This window comes from Caenorhabditis remanei, chromosome V, assembly GCF_010183535.1.
Source record: "Caenorhabditis remanei strain PX506 chromosome V, whole genome shotgun sequence".
Taxonomy (NCBI): Eukaryota; Metazoa; Nematoda; class Chromadorea; order Rhabditida; family Rhabditidae; genus Caenorhabditis; species Caenorhabditis remanei.
The window spans coordinates 7529826-7546921 of NC_071332.1; the positions used below are offsets into that span (position 1 = coordinate 7529826).

The window sequence follows — 17096 nt, forward strand, 5'->3', positions numbered from 1 at the left end:
AGAGAACAACTAAATTGGGTGAGGTGAGAACATGTTGAAAATGGAACAGTTTGTTTATGGAGGGGCTTGTAGTTGGGTTACACCGGTTTTCGTACGAACGAAATACACTTTTTTGGATTGTTGTGGAGCAGTTGTTATTCCGATTCTGTTGGCGGTAGCTGTCATTCTGTAAATGTAAGAACATACAGTATAGGGCAATAAGATACACTATTTCGATATTTTCAGTTCAAAAGTTCGATTTTAAGAGCCATTTTTGTAGTTGACAACTTTTCTGTAAGAATACTACCTAACAAAAACGTGTGAGTTTTGAATAGTCGGGAGTGCTTGTACCAAAAAGTTATCAAATACAAAAATAGAGCTTTACTTTTGATCTGTATGATCCATAAAAAGTTTACTTTATGCTGAAATCAGTGATACCATGAAACACTTTCAAGTTTGAGCATTTTCAACTAAAAATACCAATCATTCTTATATATAAAAGACAATTGGGCGTTGTCTGTCTGTCTGAGGCGCTGTCCGCAACGATTTTGGAAAGAGAAGAGAAACTAAGCCAGCGGGCAAAACCGAACTAGCGTGCTTTGGACACGACCGCCGCTTTAGACCACTTGGCCATGCGGACACATTTGAAAAAGGGTTGCCACGTAAATGAGAAGAGGCCAGCCGACTGAACCGCCGAAGGCGGGGCAGACAGGCTGGTTTTTTATAATATTGCACGCTACTGTAGAAAGCTGGAACTCTTATAAAACTTACGGAGCACGAGCTCTGACGACTTGTAGCACTTTTCCGTTCACTGATCGAACTATTTTCTGTCCGGGAGCAGGAACAGTCCTCACTGCATAATACTTTCTTGTCGAAACAGGAATATGCATCACAGGTGGTTCCGCTTTGGGTTCTACTAACGACGTGGATTCTTGCTTCGGTTCCAAAAGCGCCGGCGCTTTTCGAATCACAACAGGTCTCGAATAAGGGGAGTTATTAGCCAAGTGATACGTTTTTTGTGGCACTGGTCGCGTGGCAACTTTTGCGATTTCCTCCGCCCAACTTCTTCCTGGCGCTGGCGGCAGAGTATATTGTCGGTTTTGAACTGATGATGGTGGAGTAAAGCTGGAATTTCTTACTTTTTTGAAAGAAAACAATAAATAAGTGGTTCTTACATTCGATTTTTACTCAAAGCAGCTTGAGAGAACATTGAGGTTTGAGGTTTTTGGAGAAGTCGTCTTGTGCCATCGTGAATATCATTCGCATCACAAGCGAGTAGAGCTTTCATATCAAGCGGAGTATACCACATATCATCGGCATTAGATACCTCCCTTTTACGTTTCACACATATCGTCTTGCTCATGACGTCTCCTTTCGATCTGAAATTTGATAACTATGGAATTCAAACGGTTTCATAAACACATACCGAAAATCTACAAGCTCGCTCGATGCTTGAAGTAGCATTTTCTGTTTTGAAGGGTCGGTTTGACTTAACGAATTGGTAATAAGTCCGTAATCTCTGAAATAAAATAATTTAATTCAGGAATAACAAAATATAGACAAACCCAAGATAGAAAGCAGCATCGATAGAAAACGCTGGAATCTGGAAGAGCTCTCTGGCGTATTTGTAAAGTCTGGGGAAACGAGTGGCATGACGTGTCCACCAATCCATAACTTCTGATTCAACTCCTGATGTTCTGGCCACATACGCCGAGTACTGTGCCACTTCTTTCTGAAAATTAAACGATGATTTTTCTTTGAAACAGAATACAATAAGACATACATCAACAGTTAGAGCGTCTTGATACGAAGGGAGTCCTGACATCTGACCGAGTTCATTGATTGGAGTTCCTTCTGTAGCTTCACGCAGAGCTGGAAATGATTTTTTAAATGTTTTGTGATGTTCCAAGATAATAAACAACTTACACAAATGACGAGAAATCGCCGACCTAACTCGATTCCATTCGTTAGTGGGAAGGACAGAGTTTCCATGTCGAAGTGGATGTAGAAACAAAGCGAATCGATGAATATCTGATTGTTCGACAAATGGAAGGAGTAACCGATTGAAGAGCATATGAACGGCATCGATGACTTTTTGATTACTTGTTGTGCTGTAAACTTTCAATTGCATTATTTTACAAAGAGAAAGGAAAACTCACATATCCAGTGTAGCGTGCATATCCATAATCGAAGGTATTACATCAGCAATTGTTGCATTCGAATCCACCATCTGAACCATAAATAACGTTTCGAAAGGAATTGCTAAATATAAATCTCACCGTGCTCAAACAAGTTTTGCAATAATTCAATAAACTGTGAAGGTACACCATATTAACGTTATCCTCAACAGCTATATAATTCCCTTGTGATTGCGAATGTGTTTGCGAACGCAAGAAGTCGCTGAATAGCTTATGCTGAAAGTACAATTATTTAGAAAATTTGTTATATTTTCGAAATAGTTTACCATATGCAGGCACTTTGTCAAGAAATCGACTGTTGTAAACCAATGACCATTGTCAATTTCAGGGTACTCTCCGTGAGATCGTTTTCTCACAAGAAATGCTTTGAATCGACCCCAAGTATTCCGATTCGATGGGAGCTTCGTAATGAAACTGCGAATTTTTGCCAACATATCTGAGAAAACGGGGAGTTCAATGAGAGCTTCGGCAAATTTGTTAATGTTCTGCGAGAAGCAAACCATTCTGAAAATAATATTCGATCGAATTCCCCAATTAATGAAAAACATTTTGAATAAAACTTACACTTGTTTGAATGAATTTATAGCTTCCAATGATTCTTCATATTCGGCTTTTCCTGAGACTACTGTGGTTATTGGCGCACGAATATTGGATTCATCCAACGAGTTTTTAATAGCAGATATAATTGATGAAACCATTGGTCTGAAACTATTTTCTCTATTAGCTGAAAAAATGAAATAAGCGTACTGAGTGATTTCAAATTCCCGGAGGTAAATGATTTGCTGCTTCTTATTTTTTTGATAATAATGAACAGTGAATGCCAGATAGTTCTTATTATTATACATCGTCGTGTCGAAACTCACTGTGATCGGTCCTGGATCTGTTCTGATCTTTGCTTTCTGAAATATCAGACAACTATTGCTTTGTTTCAACTAGCGAATTCAATTTACCGTTCTTATCGATGCGAATATCCTGAGATGTTCATAAAGGGTATCAACTGGCGGAAGTGTATACGAGGAATTCATATTGAATACGAGCATTTCGAGATTTCGATCTTTGACACTGCTCAATGGTAGTCCATTTGCAATAAGGAATTTGCACAACTCTTGATCGGCATTCATTCTGGTTAATTCTGTCAGCGGAGAGTAGCTTTTTGGTGCCAACGATCTGAAAATGTGGATTTGAATTAATATTTTCAAGAAATGCAGAAAAAGGAAACTCACGCTCGTCCAGTTTTGATGAAATTTTGGACTAGCATCAAGTGTTGTGCTTCTAAATGGATTCGTATTGGTCGAGTATCCGTATTATTAAAATACTGTTCCGCACACATTCCGCACTCGAGTGACGTTTCTCCACTGATATTGCTGCTCGTTTTCACACAAAATATCATGATTTGTTCATCAGATAACTCGGGAAAACACAAACGAAGATTCGACAAGTCCGTGCCATTCTGTGAATTTTCGCATTGAGAACTAGATGAATAAGAAGCGGTGGATGTTGTAGGTTGACAATCCATTTCATAATTCTTTTGCTGTTCATCTTCCTCATAAGTACTGTAACTTTCCTGCTGCATTTCCAACTCGAGGTCATCGTAATTTACTTCTTCCGCATATTCTTCTTTTGGATCAACCCATAAATTAGAGTTTCGATCTTCTTGATGAACTATTTCTTGCTCTTCTTGTTTAACTTCGAATTCACTTGAACTTGGTGTCGTTGGCTCATATGGCAATTTTTCGACAACTTTTTCATCTTGAACATGCTTTCTACAGATGTATTGTACTTTGTTCTTCTGCACATTGATGAGTTTTAGATTAAATTTCCGAATCCATTTGTTCAACGTAGATGCATTATTTGGTATCTGGATTAGTTCTGCCTTATCAGGCAGTATTCCACACTGACAGCACTGGAATTTCATCTGGAAATAGAGAAAAGTATACAGAGAAAATAAGCGATATTTGAGAAAAGTTGGGCATAAGAAATATATTATTTAATTGAAAAAGGAAATTAAGAGTATAGTTTTTTTCATGAGAAAAATAAAATCTGAGTCTGCAAACACTACGATTAACAATCGCAGACCATCGTATACCGTAGTACGTACAAAATTCGGATGGTCACAGTACTCCAAGACTATTAATACGAAAACTTGCCAGTTTCGGTTCAAAAAGTAGGAAAAATTGGTAGATATTTTTAGATTATACACTTTTTCAATATTGCAATAATAATTTATATAAAAAATCCGTTAAAAAAGGCATGGAAAACAAAGTATTTGCGAAAGTCTGCAAACACTCCGCGGTAGGCATGCAGACAAACGCCTACTGTAGGCAGTTGTATGCAACCGCGATTCATCGATTGTCGTTTGATGAGACATTGAGAACTCAGAATACATGACAGGTGTTGTTCTAAGGCACATTATGTTTTGTATCATGGGTCTTGTCACGAAATAATGGAATACGGCACTTTTAATATTGATTGCAGCCGTGTTTTCAAAAAAGAAGAAACATTTTATGAAAATGAATTAGTGTTTTATGAAGTGTATGATCTTTTGGACAATAATCACCGAATTTTTATCTTATCGAATAATTATTAACAATAAATGATGGGAGAACAAGAAAAATGTATAATTAATTAAAAGTTTTATGTGAAATAGTAATTCACAGGTCTGAAATATCAGAGAGTAAGAACATAGAGAGCTACTGTCATCAACTCAGTTTTTTTCTTTCTAAAATATCTGAAAATATCAAAAATCTATTATTTTAACCTGGAAAACAGCAACAAGGTCTTATTTTAATGGAAAAACTTTCAAAGATAATGGAAATTTCAAATGGTTTGTTCTGAGTTATTGAATGTGTAAAGCTTGGATCTCTCGGTTCGCTTGAAGATTTTTCGATTTTTTTTTCGCTATTTTCAAATACTTTTTGTTTCATCCAGTTCAATTGTATCCCGGTACCTCCAGCCTGTACCAAATATTCCAGTTTAGTGACAGTGTTCTGAAAAATTACTATTACAAATCTTTAAAAAAAAAGCGAAGTATAATATATTTTGAAAGAGCCAATTTTGGCGAAACTGTGCAGTTTTGGTTAAGTTTCATCACCATTAATACCAAAAAAACGTTCAGTTCCCATTTAAATTCAGTACTGTCTGTCCGCCCAGAAAAAGAGATGATATAGTTTTTGGTCGCCAAAAGTATGTTTTGAAAGTTAAAAACATTGCTCTGGAATCGAACCATAAGTTGCCATGACAGTGTGGCTGAAAGCCTATTAATCTCCACAATAGTTGCATTTTTAACTTAGTCAATACTTCCCACCGGAAGTTTGTCTTTAATTCTAGTCAAATGATGTCAATTACTTCCTTCTACTACTTTTGTTCAAAATTTCACAAAATTATTCAAAATCAAAAAATCAAATACCTACCGTACACCTTCCCACCCCCAACTGATTGCAGCGAAATGGAAAAACAAACATCACATCAGATTCTGCTCTTCTGCTCTTCTCGTATTTCCAGCTCGCAGTTTACGTCAGAAATCAGTCACATTGTAAACAAGAATTAGAGAATCAACAGTTCAGCCACATTTTGATATGAGAAGAAGAGGTTTCTGGAATTCTTAGAGTAGTAATTTCAATTCCTAGCGAGAAGAGCTAGGAAGAGAAAAGGAAACGGAAGAATCGAGATGAAGAAGCAGAGAAGTTTTGATAACGAGTTGGAAATCAAGACAGAAAACGAAGTATTGGGAAATTGAAACTGAACTCTGGATAGAAACTACGCAGCAAACCGTAGTTTCCAGAAGATACGTACTATGGATGTGAAGAAGCGAAATGGTTCCACATTGGATATTATGATACAAAGTTTATTAAGAACATGGTTCTCTCCAATAGATATTTTCGAGTTTATAGGATGTTTTACAAGCTACACCGAGGTTAAGGTCTTATGTGGAACCAAATTCAAGCTTCAACAGAATGAAGTTCTGAGATATCTTCTCCCGAAAAAATGGATACTTGTCGGAGAATCGGTGGTCGAATCGATAGGTTTATAAGAAGAACTTTGTAGGTTTCAGATAGTTTGACCTATTAATACATTGATTCTGGCGCAAACATATCCGAAAGATCTTATCCTCGGTACACAAATCAGATAAATTTTAAGCCACAGAGCAACCTATGGATACAAGAGATTCTTCTGAATATTCCTTTTTTTCTTTGGCATGTTCTGTAACAGTTTTTCTGTTTCTCGCTGACCCAAGTATCATTAAGTTTTGATGCAGTAGTCGGAAATGTAAAAATCTTTTCGGAAACATCTGGAATCAAAGTGCGGTGAAAATAATTTTGAATTCAAATCTCGAAACTAATTATCAAGAAGGAATTTGATTCCGGAAATTCATACTGAACTCTGTTTCACCCCCGAGCCTTTCCATATGGGCTAGATTTCGTAAAGGTCGAAACTAATCTTTCAGCACAAAGAAAACGATTTTTTTCAGACGAACTGTAATTAGGTTATTCCAAACCTGAAACATTTTGTGTTAGATGATATCATTTTTATTTTAACTATCTGTTCTTGTTTTGTAGAAAACTTACTTTTGAACTTTACCACCTACTCATTCTGCATTCCTTCACATTTTCATAGTGCAAGCGGAACAATTCATCATCTCACTTAAGTTTGAACGTAGTCCTCATAGTTCAAACCTTCTCTATTTCTGATCATGAGCGCACACACTCTTCCATTTTGACTCCACAGATAACTTCCAGTGAACCATCTCCCTTTCTAAAATTTCTTATCAATCTGCACGAGATCATTGTGCTCAATACTTGGCGCTGCGTCACATGATTTTTCTAATTAGACATTATCTTTGAGAAGGCGTACCTGACACTGCACCTCTTTCTCTACTCTTTCCCGGATTCCATTGATAACAGTTTAAGCAAAATGCTTCAACTGATAAGAGAATTACCTATAAAAGGCGGCGAGAGCGCTTCAGATTCAGCATTTGCTCTACTTTGCTATTTGCTCCATTTCAATCATGGTGAGTTTTTCTTGAAACTTTTCGAGATGGTTTTCTAAATTTGATTTTTCAGAAATTCGTTATCTTTGCTGCTTTGGTGGCCGTCGCCACTGGACTCGTCATCCCAGTTGCTCCAAAGACCCCAGAAGCCATTACCGAGTATGTCAACTCCAAGCAATCTCTCTGGAAGGCCGAGATCCCAAAGGGTCTCTCCATCGAGCAGGTCAAGAAGCGTCTCATGAGAACTGAATTCGTTGCTCCACACACTCCAGATGTTGAGGTTGTTGAGCACGATATTCAGGAGGATACCATTCCAGCTACCTTTGATGCTCGTACCCAATGGCCAAACTGTGTCTCCATCAACAACATTCGTGACCAATCTGACTGTGGATCCTGCTGGGCTTTCGCCGCCGCCGAGGCTGCCTCCGACCGTTTTTGCATTGCTTCCAATGGAGCCGTCAACACTCTCCTCTCCGCTGAAGACGTTCTTTCCTGCTGCTCCAACTGTGGATACGGATGTGATGGAGGATACCCAATCAACGCCTGGAAGTACCTTGTCAAGAGTGGATTCTGTACCGGAGGATCGTACGAAGCCCAATTCGGATGCAAGCCATACTCCCTTGCTCCATGCGGAGAGACCGTCGGAAACGTCACCTGGCCAGACTGCCCAGATGATGGATACAACACCCCAGCCTGCGTCAACAAGTGCACCAACACCAAATACAACACTGCCTACAAGGACGACAAGCACTTCGGATCCACCGCCTACGCCGTCGGAAAGAAGGTTGCACAGATCCAAGCTGAAATCATTGCTCACGGACCAGTCGAGGCTGCCTTCACCGTCTACGAGGACTTCTACCAATACAAGAGCGGAGTCTACGTTCACACCACAGGACAAGAACTCGGAGGACACGCCATCAGAATTCTCGGATGGGGAACTGACAACGGAACTCCATACTGGCTTGTTGCCAACTCATGGAACGTCAACTGGGGAGAGAACGGATACTTCCGTATCATCCGTGGAACCAACGAGTGCGGAATTGAGCATGCCGTTGTTGGAGGAGTTCCAAAAGTTTAAATTTTAAACTCTAAGTGTATTGAACATTTCTTACGTGTATATAGATATGAATAATGAATGATTATGCAATTATATTCTCGTGTTGATCGGGGAAAAGAAAGAGAGAGAGTCTAGTTTAATTGCAAAGTGAAATAAAAGACAAAGAAGAAAGAGAAGATAATTTTGTGCCTTATGATCCAATGATCAATTCCAACGGGTATTGAGAATGTTTCTAGAAAAGAAAATATTAAACGCTATACGCGATTATAGTAATTCAAATGTGTTATCTACTTACAGAACTTTGAAGTCAAAAAAAAAATAGATAACCGTTTTTCGCGGACAGAGGCTTCGAGAATGGAATACATTTCAATGTTTCGTTGATGTTAAAAGTTATTTATTGAGATTGTCGGAGAGCCGGTTTTATCTTGAGAACTGTTTTTTTCTACGGATTTATGCAAGGGTTCAGTGGCAGCTACATCTACCGTAACCCCAAAGAAACTGACCTTCTATCTTTTGTCACAACTTTAAGCTACACAGTTTTTGGATTGCCAACTTGAATTAGCGACACGAATCTACTGTATAGAATTGTTTGCCCATTATGTCAGCCAATTCAACCATCTATTTTCATTTTTCAGGTTACTGCAGATCAGAATCCACGTGAAATACATTTTTTAGATTCCAACAAGCAACTTTGATCCTCTAGTTTCGATCTGCTTCCGATGCTTTCCTAGAACTTTGGGTGCTTCAAATATTTCATTCAATAACTAATAAATACGTTATCAGTTTCTTGCTGACGCAAACTCTTTTTTAATTCTTCTGTGGAATCAAAAAAGATCACAAACTCCATTCGGAAGGAATCAGTATAACTGATAACGCCAAATACAACACACAAAGGAAATAGACAATGAAATATTCTTAAAATATACTTCAATTGTTTGAAAATTCTAAAAATAGTTTTAAACAGCTGATTGGAAGGGTGGACCATATAACCAAGCCTGAACAACATTGGCAACACTGTCTACATTCGACTACACTCTGTATTCTCCAGTCACACAATTTCCAGGAAGATACAGATCACAGTTTGTGCGCAAAGTGACCGCCGGCGAAGAGAACAAACATGAAAAAGTTGGAATTGTGTTGTATTGGCTCATTTTTGTCGCGATCTACAAGCCTTCTTTGCCCAGCTGAGCTTTTTCTAGACCAGCCGTTTTTTTTTCTTTTTTTCGGTGAGTATCAATTGTCTGTTGTGATTGATCTGATTGTCTGTCACTCTGATCAGATGTTCCCATAATGAGTCATTCTCTCGGAAAAAAGAGAAAAAGAGAACAGATATGATACATGTCTAGTTGATAGATCACAGCACTTCCGTACGCCGCTAGTTTGTGATTTTGTGTGTTGTAACCATTTTGGGACAATCGTTGTCAAAATGGTCTTCTTCTCCTTATTTATGATTCATTTAGGAAAATCGGAGAAGAACTTTCCTATGCAAAAAATAAAAACACAACAGTCAAAAAACAAAACTCTTACTCATCAGTAGATGATTGGTAGAAGATCTTGACCAGCGGAATAGATCAAAACAATATTATTAGGTCGTTTTCGCTTATTCGGAAAACGGTTATTCTTAGAAAAGACCGCCGGAAGTTCAAGTTAGACATCGGTGATGGTTTGGTTTTGAGATGTTACGGAGCTGCTAGACTGGAGTTTTAAAAGTCGTGTTTGACATCTTTGAAGATGCTCGGACAAGCTCATAATGACTTTGTAATAGTTCAGAAGTTCAAGTTTCGCCCGTAGTTCTTTGAATAAGAATCCTGCAACATTAAAAAAAAAACAACAAATTGTGCAGAAATGATACACCGTTTTTTTGGATCTTCATGAATTGAGTTTAACGGACCCGTACCCAGAGGAGCCAGTGGTATATTCTGGAATCATGAAGAGATTAAAAAACTTCTCAACTGGAAAAATAGAATTCGTTGTTTTAGCTTAGAAGGCGATCCAGATAGGATGTTAATTTTTAGTGCTACAGTTTGAATAAGTTGCATGGCCAAAACTTACACCAAATTTGAAATCGAGCTTTTTGAATTTTAGACAATTTTTCAAAATTATTCGCAATCAACAGTCAATTATATTTAACTACCAATAATTTTCTACTTTTAATACATCTTTCGAGTCAATATTTCTGTTACTAAGGTATACAACATAAATATTTGCATTATCGAAAACCTTCTTTCAATCTCATCCATCCAAAACTATCACTTACATACCGTAATCCTCCACTAGTCCAAAACGATCAAACAGTCGCCTTTTGCAAGATTTCTCGCAAAAACTCAGCTCATTCAGTTCCTCACTTCTCTCTTGTTTCGCACCATTCTCTTGTCTTGTGAGCACTTTTTCTTGCAAAGGCTACAGCTTAGAGATCAGAATCTTCTCGCTCCGACACAGAAAAGGACGAGGGGAGTGTTCAAACGATCTTGACGTAGTTTCCACTTTTAAACTCATCTTGTTCTATTTTTAGGTGATTAGTGTTCCGCATTTCTTTACTTGGCACATACGCATATAGTACTCAAAAGTCACAAAACGGGAAGCCACGCGACAAAAGAAGAGATTCGTAGTTTCTCGCTACAATGTAAAAGGGAGAAGAGTGACCTGTAAGAGACGGGAGGAAGGGATAGAGGAAAAGAAACAAAAAGAGGGTGCTCTTTGTACTCGAATGTTGTTTGATTCGTTGTTTCGACTGTTTATTTATGTTTGGATAAACATTAAAACTCATTCGAACAGTCGGAAACTTGAAAGAACAACGTCACATGCGATGGGATGGAAGAGTGAATCGAAAGATCACGTGCTTTGTGTTGATAATCAGTCCGCGAACCGTGCTCTTTTGTTTGAGAACAATTAGTTTCAATGCTCTCGAAAATATGACACACTTCCGTGGGAAGAGGCTAATCAAGGAGAAACAAAAACTACAACTCGGACACTTGCGGATACAGTTTATAAATGGATTCTTTTTTGCTCTCCTTGAAAGATTTTTCAAAATTTTTTGTAAATCCGGCATGCGAAAGATACTTTTCTGAGGATATGTTCCTATCCTCCGAGTTAGTAAGAAAACTCATTTTTGACCCATTCTTAATAATTTTTATCGTTTATAAGTCAAATGGCAACTAGAAAAAAACTTTCATCACGATTTGGATTAGACTTTACATATAATTGCTCTTTTCAAAATCTAATTTCACGCCTCTACCCCATTATCTCGCAACTGATCCCTCTGTTTCAGCCGTTTCCGACTCCTTCAGCTGATCAAAGCATAACATATCAATCAATTTCTGATCACTAATCAGAATAGAATTGAATTAATGACAGAATCTAGTTTGACCGTGACCTAGCTGGAACTACAGTAATCAAATTAATACCGTAATCTGAACCAATCGCTGTTCAACTGGAGGTTTGCCTAATACCGTAATGAAAGTGGAAAGCTAGAACAGAAGTGGACCAGAAACGAATTAATGAACTAGAGGACATCCACATGAAAAAAAAAGCTTCAATAGAAATTTACATGAAGATCTTCTTGGAAACTAGAATTCTCATTCAACACCTTTTCTAGTTCACACATCGTTTTAAAGTGTTGTTTGTAGTACTCGAAAATAGTTTCTCCTAAAATTGACTTGAGATGTTTTACATGATGTTGTTTGAATGATTTTCTCGTTAGCCGAATTGTTTTTACCAGAAGACACAATTAACGGGTGAAATCGTAAAAACTAAAAGAACGTATCGGATCAAAGTCGGTAAGGTCTGCAAAGCTCAGTCAGATAAACTGAAATAGAATGATGCATTGTTTGGAAGAACTGTTGTTCATTAGAAATTAGTAATCAATCTTTTAATGACTGTGGGTTCTCTGGAACGACAGGAATGGTCAAAAGTGTTGTTTTTGATTTCATTTTAGAAGCAAGTTCTGTCTTTGGAGTGATTTCGATTAGAATTAACTGTAGTTACAATCATAGCTATTATAATTACCTTGAAGAAGAAGCTGAAAACGGTTCAAAAATTGAATACTCACGAGAAAAGTAACGAGAACAACTAATAAATTTTCTCTTGAAAATAAAAGAACTAATTTTTTAAAAATATATTTATGAATAACTGTCAAATGATGTATAAAATTAGATTCTAGTACAATTTTTTCGCAACTTGAACGAAGGAATCGGATTCAGCGAAGCTTTACTTTATAAACTCAATATGTTGTCTTTCTTTTTTCATTTGTCGAAATCATAAGTTTGTTTTTTATTAATCGAAAGTAATCTTCGACTCTTCGAATACGCAAAATACTAACGAACTTTCAAATTTTTAAATCAAAATATCATCTTGACATTTGTTTTTCTGACACACACAAAAAACTATACTCTCGATAAGGAACGATCACAAAATGTTAACTAGATCAAGAACTAGTAAACCCTCACACTGATACTGATTTAAGAGAAAAATGAAACAATCCGTCCACGGTCATAACATTTTCTCTTTCTTTTTCTCTTTATTCGGGTCTCCATGTCCTATTTCATGAGTCAAGTCAAGTGTCAGCGGCGATAAGAAACATCGGGCCCAAACACATTAGTGAGAATCATCTTGCGGGTCGAGGGCGGGATCTGTCAAAATTTGCAGCATTTGGCAAAGGTTCGATGGTGGCAATGAAGATGCAAAGGATGCAGTCAATCTACAGATGACAGTCAGTGAGAGACGCAGACTAATCAGATGACATTAGCCTTTTGAGAACTATCGGAAGTCCAATTCGGCGAACACGGTCGCGTGTGAAGCAATGCTCGTAGGCCGAGTAACAATTGACAGCTAGAGATTGACAATCTATGAAGAGACGCAGATGCATTTGATAAGACGGACGACAAGAGACAGACATGTTTCGAATTAGGTGGTGAAGATCGGTTGCCTCCGTATAAAAGGTAGCTCACCTATTTTTGATCCGAAATTCAATGTCACTCAGTATTGTCACCGGTTGACAACCTCAGATAATCCTGATTCTATTTTTCAAAATTCAATTCAGTGAACTTACAATTTTTTCTTTCGAGAATTCATGTACTCCTGGGTGCACTTTTCGGATTTAAGATATTTTTGTATTCGTAGTAGTAGTCAGAAGGATTTCTGAAAACGCAAGTGTCTATAGAACATTATTCATTCTGTTTCTGATATTCAAACATCTCTCCTTTCAGTTTTATTTCTTGGTCACTTCTGAAAATCTTCCTATTTCTCCAATACAGTCTAGCCTGAACACTTCAATTCAAATCAGGGTATTCCTGCAGAGATTCCACTTCTCTTCCAGATAATTGACATATGTCATCATTTCTTTTCATCTCTCTCTAAGCTTCATCTTCCATAACTAGACCATCTGTTTTAAGAAGGGCGATTCGATTGTTTGCAAACATTTTCCTATTTTTTCTTCTCCTTTCGATCAGCGTAACGATCAGAGAACACGTCGCCCTGTTTCGTCTAGGCACGTCATCTGAGAGAAGGAGACCGAGGAATATAACGAAAGTGTTTCTCTTTTGATCTTCTTCTCTTCATGCGAAAAAAAATGAACACAAAGTCACAGTGATAAGCTTTGTGATTTGGTCTTATTCCATTACCACTATTTTGACATGTAGGTACGTTTTTAAACTTTTGGCGATAAAATAGGTTCAAAGAATGGCATATTAATAGGTGAACATTTGATCTCTCTCCATCTCATCTATCGTATTTCGCCGTTTCTCTCATGACAATTAGTAGAGATCTATGAGAAAGACAACACCCAAATTTTTCTAGAACTATCAATGTTTTCAGAACCTCAATATGGTACCCGACAAGTCGTGTTTAGTATGCAAAAAAGCTTCAAATGGAATGCATTTCGGTGCTCTCACCTGTCGAGCATGCGCCGCTTTCTTCAGAAGAGCTACCGTACTCAAACTGCAATACAAGTGTAAGCAAGGAAACTCGCAATGCAATATTGATGGACGTGGAAGGTAAATTTGGATTCTGATCTCGATGGAATTCTATTATTTGAACTTTCAGATATGTTTGTCGTCAATGTCGTCTGAAAAAGTGCAAAGCTATCGGAATGAACGAAGAGAGTAAGTATTGAATTATTTGAAACGAATATTTGTATTTTGTATTTTGTAGAAGTCCAGCTGGACTATGATCCGACGTATTCTTTCCGTGGTTTGTTGGAAGATAGTGGAAGTGTTAGTTTGATCATTCTCATCTCTTTTTAATGATGATTTGAGTTTAGGAAGAAGGTTCGACTCCAACTGGAAGTCCAGCTCAATCCGAGTACAGTCCAACTAACTTGAGTCGTAAAAACTCAGTGGAGTCACCGGGAATTGATCCGTCTTTTCTGTTTACATTCTCACCGAAAATTCAGGATAAACCAAATATGATAATTGATTTTAGCAGCTTGGTCAAGAAGGTTGAGACCTGTTTTTCGGTTTGTTAAAATGAGAAAATAATCTCAGAAATAAAATAGTTTGCAGGTCAAAACTTTGAACGATGAATGTGAATTAGAAGTTTTGACAGCGTCTTTGGAGAAGTTCAGGCAAGGACAAAAATCTTCAAGCGATGTCTCGGTGAGTTGTTTCTTAGAAGAACTCTGCAGAATATTTCCTTTTAGTTTCTGGAGAAAGTTGATGTGACGACTACTGTAGAATGGCTGAATGAAAGAATTTACAAATACTCATGCTGGTTTGCTTCCTCCAAATCTTTGATGTCTCTTCCAATGGACCAGAAAATGCAAGTATTCCGATCATCGTGGAACGTAGTTCGCACGTTTGAAAGACTAGAATTATCGATCAAAGTTTTTGAGGAAGATGTCATTAAATCCGGGGTGAGAAATAAAAATTTAATGTATTTTTAGAAAAATTAATAGTTTTCAGTGTATGGTACTAACGGATGATTGTGCAATGAAATGGGACAAAACTTATGTCGATCTCGCCTCTATTACGGAACTTTCAAACCAATACTTTAACAAGTGAGTTCCCGAAGTTACAACCAGATTTTCGATGTATTTGTTACAGATTATTTGAACCATTTATGTGCCGATACATTGATGAAGTAGCCCGACCCCTTCTAGAATTAAAGCCAACTACAGAAGAAGTTGTATTCTGTATGGTTCATCTGATTGGTCTTGATGGTATGTAACTTGTACTTCGGTTCAAGAATTCAAAATATTCTCTCATTCCAGACGCCGAGTTCACACCGGAAACTCGAGAAGCATGTGAGCAAATGAGAGCTGAAATTGCAGATCAAATGCACACTTACTATACGAATCGAACTGATATCAAAATGTACTCTCATCGCCTTCTGATCCTCATGAAACTAGTCAAGTCTATGAAGGTACGTCAACGATATTTTGTAGTTTTCTGATTCTAAAATTATGAATTTTCGCAGAAAATCTCTCGAGATAAATCAAAAATCAAGGAGCTCATCTGGCTATTCGATGTCTACCATGCGGATATTTCAGAGCCATACTTCTTCGAAATGTTCTGAAACTTCTGAATCAATTTGATCCAACACAAGTAACAAGATTTCAAAAAAAAAGGAAACAAATTGCATAACTATTTTTATACGAGTTTTTAAAATACGAGTTGTTTTTTCTTCCGTTACAAATTACATAAAATATTTTTTGATAATGTCGTTGACAAGTACTGATCTTGGAATTTGAAGATGATCTCCGTCGACTGCCAAGAGTTGAATTCTTCCGCTTTCATGAAGTTTTTTTAGTCCAATTCTATCTTCAAGATACAAATCAGTCTCATTCATCGGGAGAATCGTATCGATATCTCCGTCTTTGTAGAAACCAAACCACTGAAACAAATTTCAAGTTTCGACTAAAAATCATTCCGAAAACATACCGAGGATTCCTTCGGAACTACCATATGATCTTGATTGAACTTTACGAGTAACATGTTTTTCAAATTGAGAAGATTTCGTTTGTACGTTGGGTTGTTCTTCTGAACACAAGATTCTTTGACCTATCACCGAAAAAACTAGTCTTATTCTTATCTTATCTTACGTTTTCATTATTAATGTCTGCTAAGAAGATTGATCTTTTCTTGTACTCTTCCGGCTGGTTTGGATCATGCCAATACTGCGCTTGTACTACCCTGAAAAGATGATCGGTCAGAAAGAGAAAATAAAAAGAAAATGAAATAACCTTTTTTGAACAAATGGTAGATACGCCCCCATATCAATAAGACGTCTCATACTATTGCACATTACATTGTCCCCAATACAGTAAGGTGCTCCGAAGACTCCTTGATGCTGTCCACCGATTGATACAAAGTTTTTCATTGGAGGATTTGGACATCTTTCCGCTACTGCTCTCCTGAAAATATTACATTCAGAATAGCGGTTTCATGAAATGAACTTACAAAAACTGGGCCCCTTGCGAGAATCCCATTGCATTGTAACCGTTTTTGAGTTCAGGATCATTTTGAATCTTGATACAAGCCATATAAACAAGCTCATTGACATTTGCAAAGAAGCCATGCTCGATATCTTTAGTGATACTTCCTCCCAATTCAAGACTGTGTACGTACACTCCTGGTACTTCCTCTTGGATCATCTTCTTCACTGATCCCATAGACAACGGATTACAACAACAATCCCCTGGAAACAAAATCAGATATTTATATTCATTATATAGTCTCTATTTTTAGAAAACATACCCATTCCATGCCATATAACCACTGGAACCTGTTTCGTGCCATTTCCAATTGCTACTGACGTGGCAAATAAAAGAGGGAAAATCAAGAGATAGGGGAGTAAAGCTGTCATTCTGTGGAAGAATGAGAGAAGAGTGGAATGGGACCAGATCTAATGGATAGAGGTCACCTGCTTGGCACAGAAGTGA

At 37.5% G+C, this 17096-nt stretch overlaps 4 protein-coding genes across 4 annotated transcripts; 2 read left to right on the top strand and 2 right to left on the bottom strand.

Annotated features, from left to right (window-relative positions):
- Nucleotides 1-54: 54 nt before the first annotated feature.
- Nucleotides 55-4092, bottom strand: GCK72_017962 (uncharacterized protein; the record flags this gene model as incomplete). The annotated part of the gene is made up of 14 exons (XM_053732326.1): nt 55-166; nt 751-1104; nt 1155-1358; nt 1406-1498; nt 1545-1711; nt 1763-1851; nt 1906-2090; nt 2139-2209; nt 2259-2393; nt 2444-2681; nt 2742-2879; nt 2925-3076; nt 3128-3344; nt 3401-4092. 14 exons carry the CDS (start codon nt 4090-4092, stop codon nt 55-57), a joined length of 2847 nt encoding a protein of 948 aa, XP_053581239.1.
- Nucleotides 4093-5970: 1878 nt separating this feature from the next.
- Nucleotides 5971-8242, top strand: GCK72_017963 (uncharacterized protein; the record flags this gene model as incomplete). Its single annotated transcript, XM_053732327.1, has 2 exons — nt 5971-6096; nt 7238-8242. 2 exons carry the CDS (start codon nt 5971-5973, stop codon nt 8240-8242), a joined length of 1131 nt encoding a protein of 376 aa, XP_053581240.1.
- Nucleotides 8243-14041: 5799 nt separating this feature from the next.
- On the top strand, nt 14042-15730 carry GCK72_017964 (uncharacterized protein; the record flags this gene model as incomplete). Its single annotated transcript, XM_003112565.2, has 10 exons — nt 14042-14211; nt 14261-14319; nt 14369-14430; nt 14478-14672; nt 14719-14811; nt 14856-15068; nt 15118-15212; nt 15259-15374; nt 15426-15577; nt 15632-15730. 10 exons carry the CDS (start codon nt 14042-14044, stop codon nt 15728-15730), a joined length of 1254 nt encoding a protein of 417 aa, XP_003112613.1.
- A 120-nt stretch (nt 15731-15850) lies between these two features.
- Nucleotides 15851-17020, bottom strand: GCK72_017965 (uncharacterized protein; the record flags this gene model as incomplete). The annotated part of the gene is made up of 6 exons (XM_053732328.1): nt 15851-16048; nt 16096-16194; nt 16257-16347; nt 16398-16568; nt 16615-16852; nt 16912-17020. The coding sequence occupies 6 exons, from the start codon at nt 17018-17020 to the stop codon at nt 15851-15853; spliced, it is 906 nt and encodes a 301-aa protein (XP_053581241.1).
- Between the last annotated feature and the right edge of the window lie 76 nt (nt 17021-17096).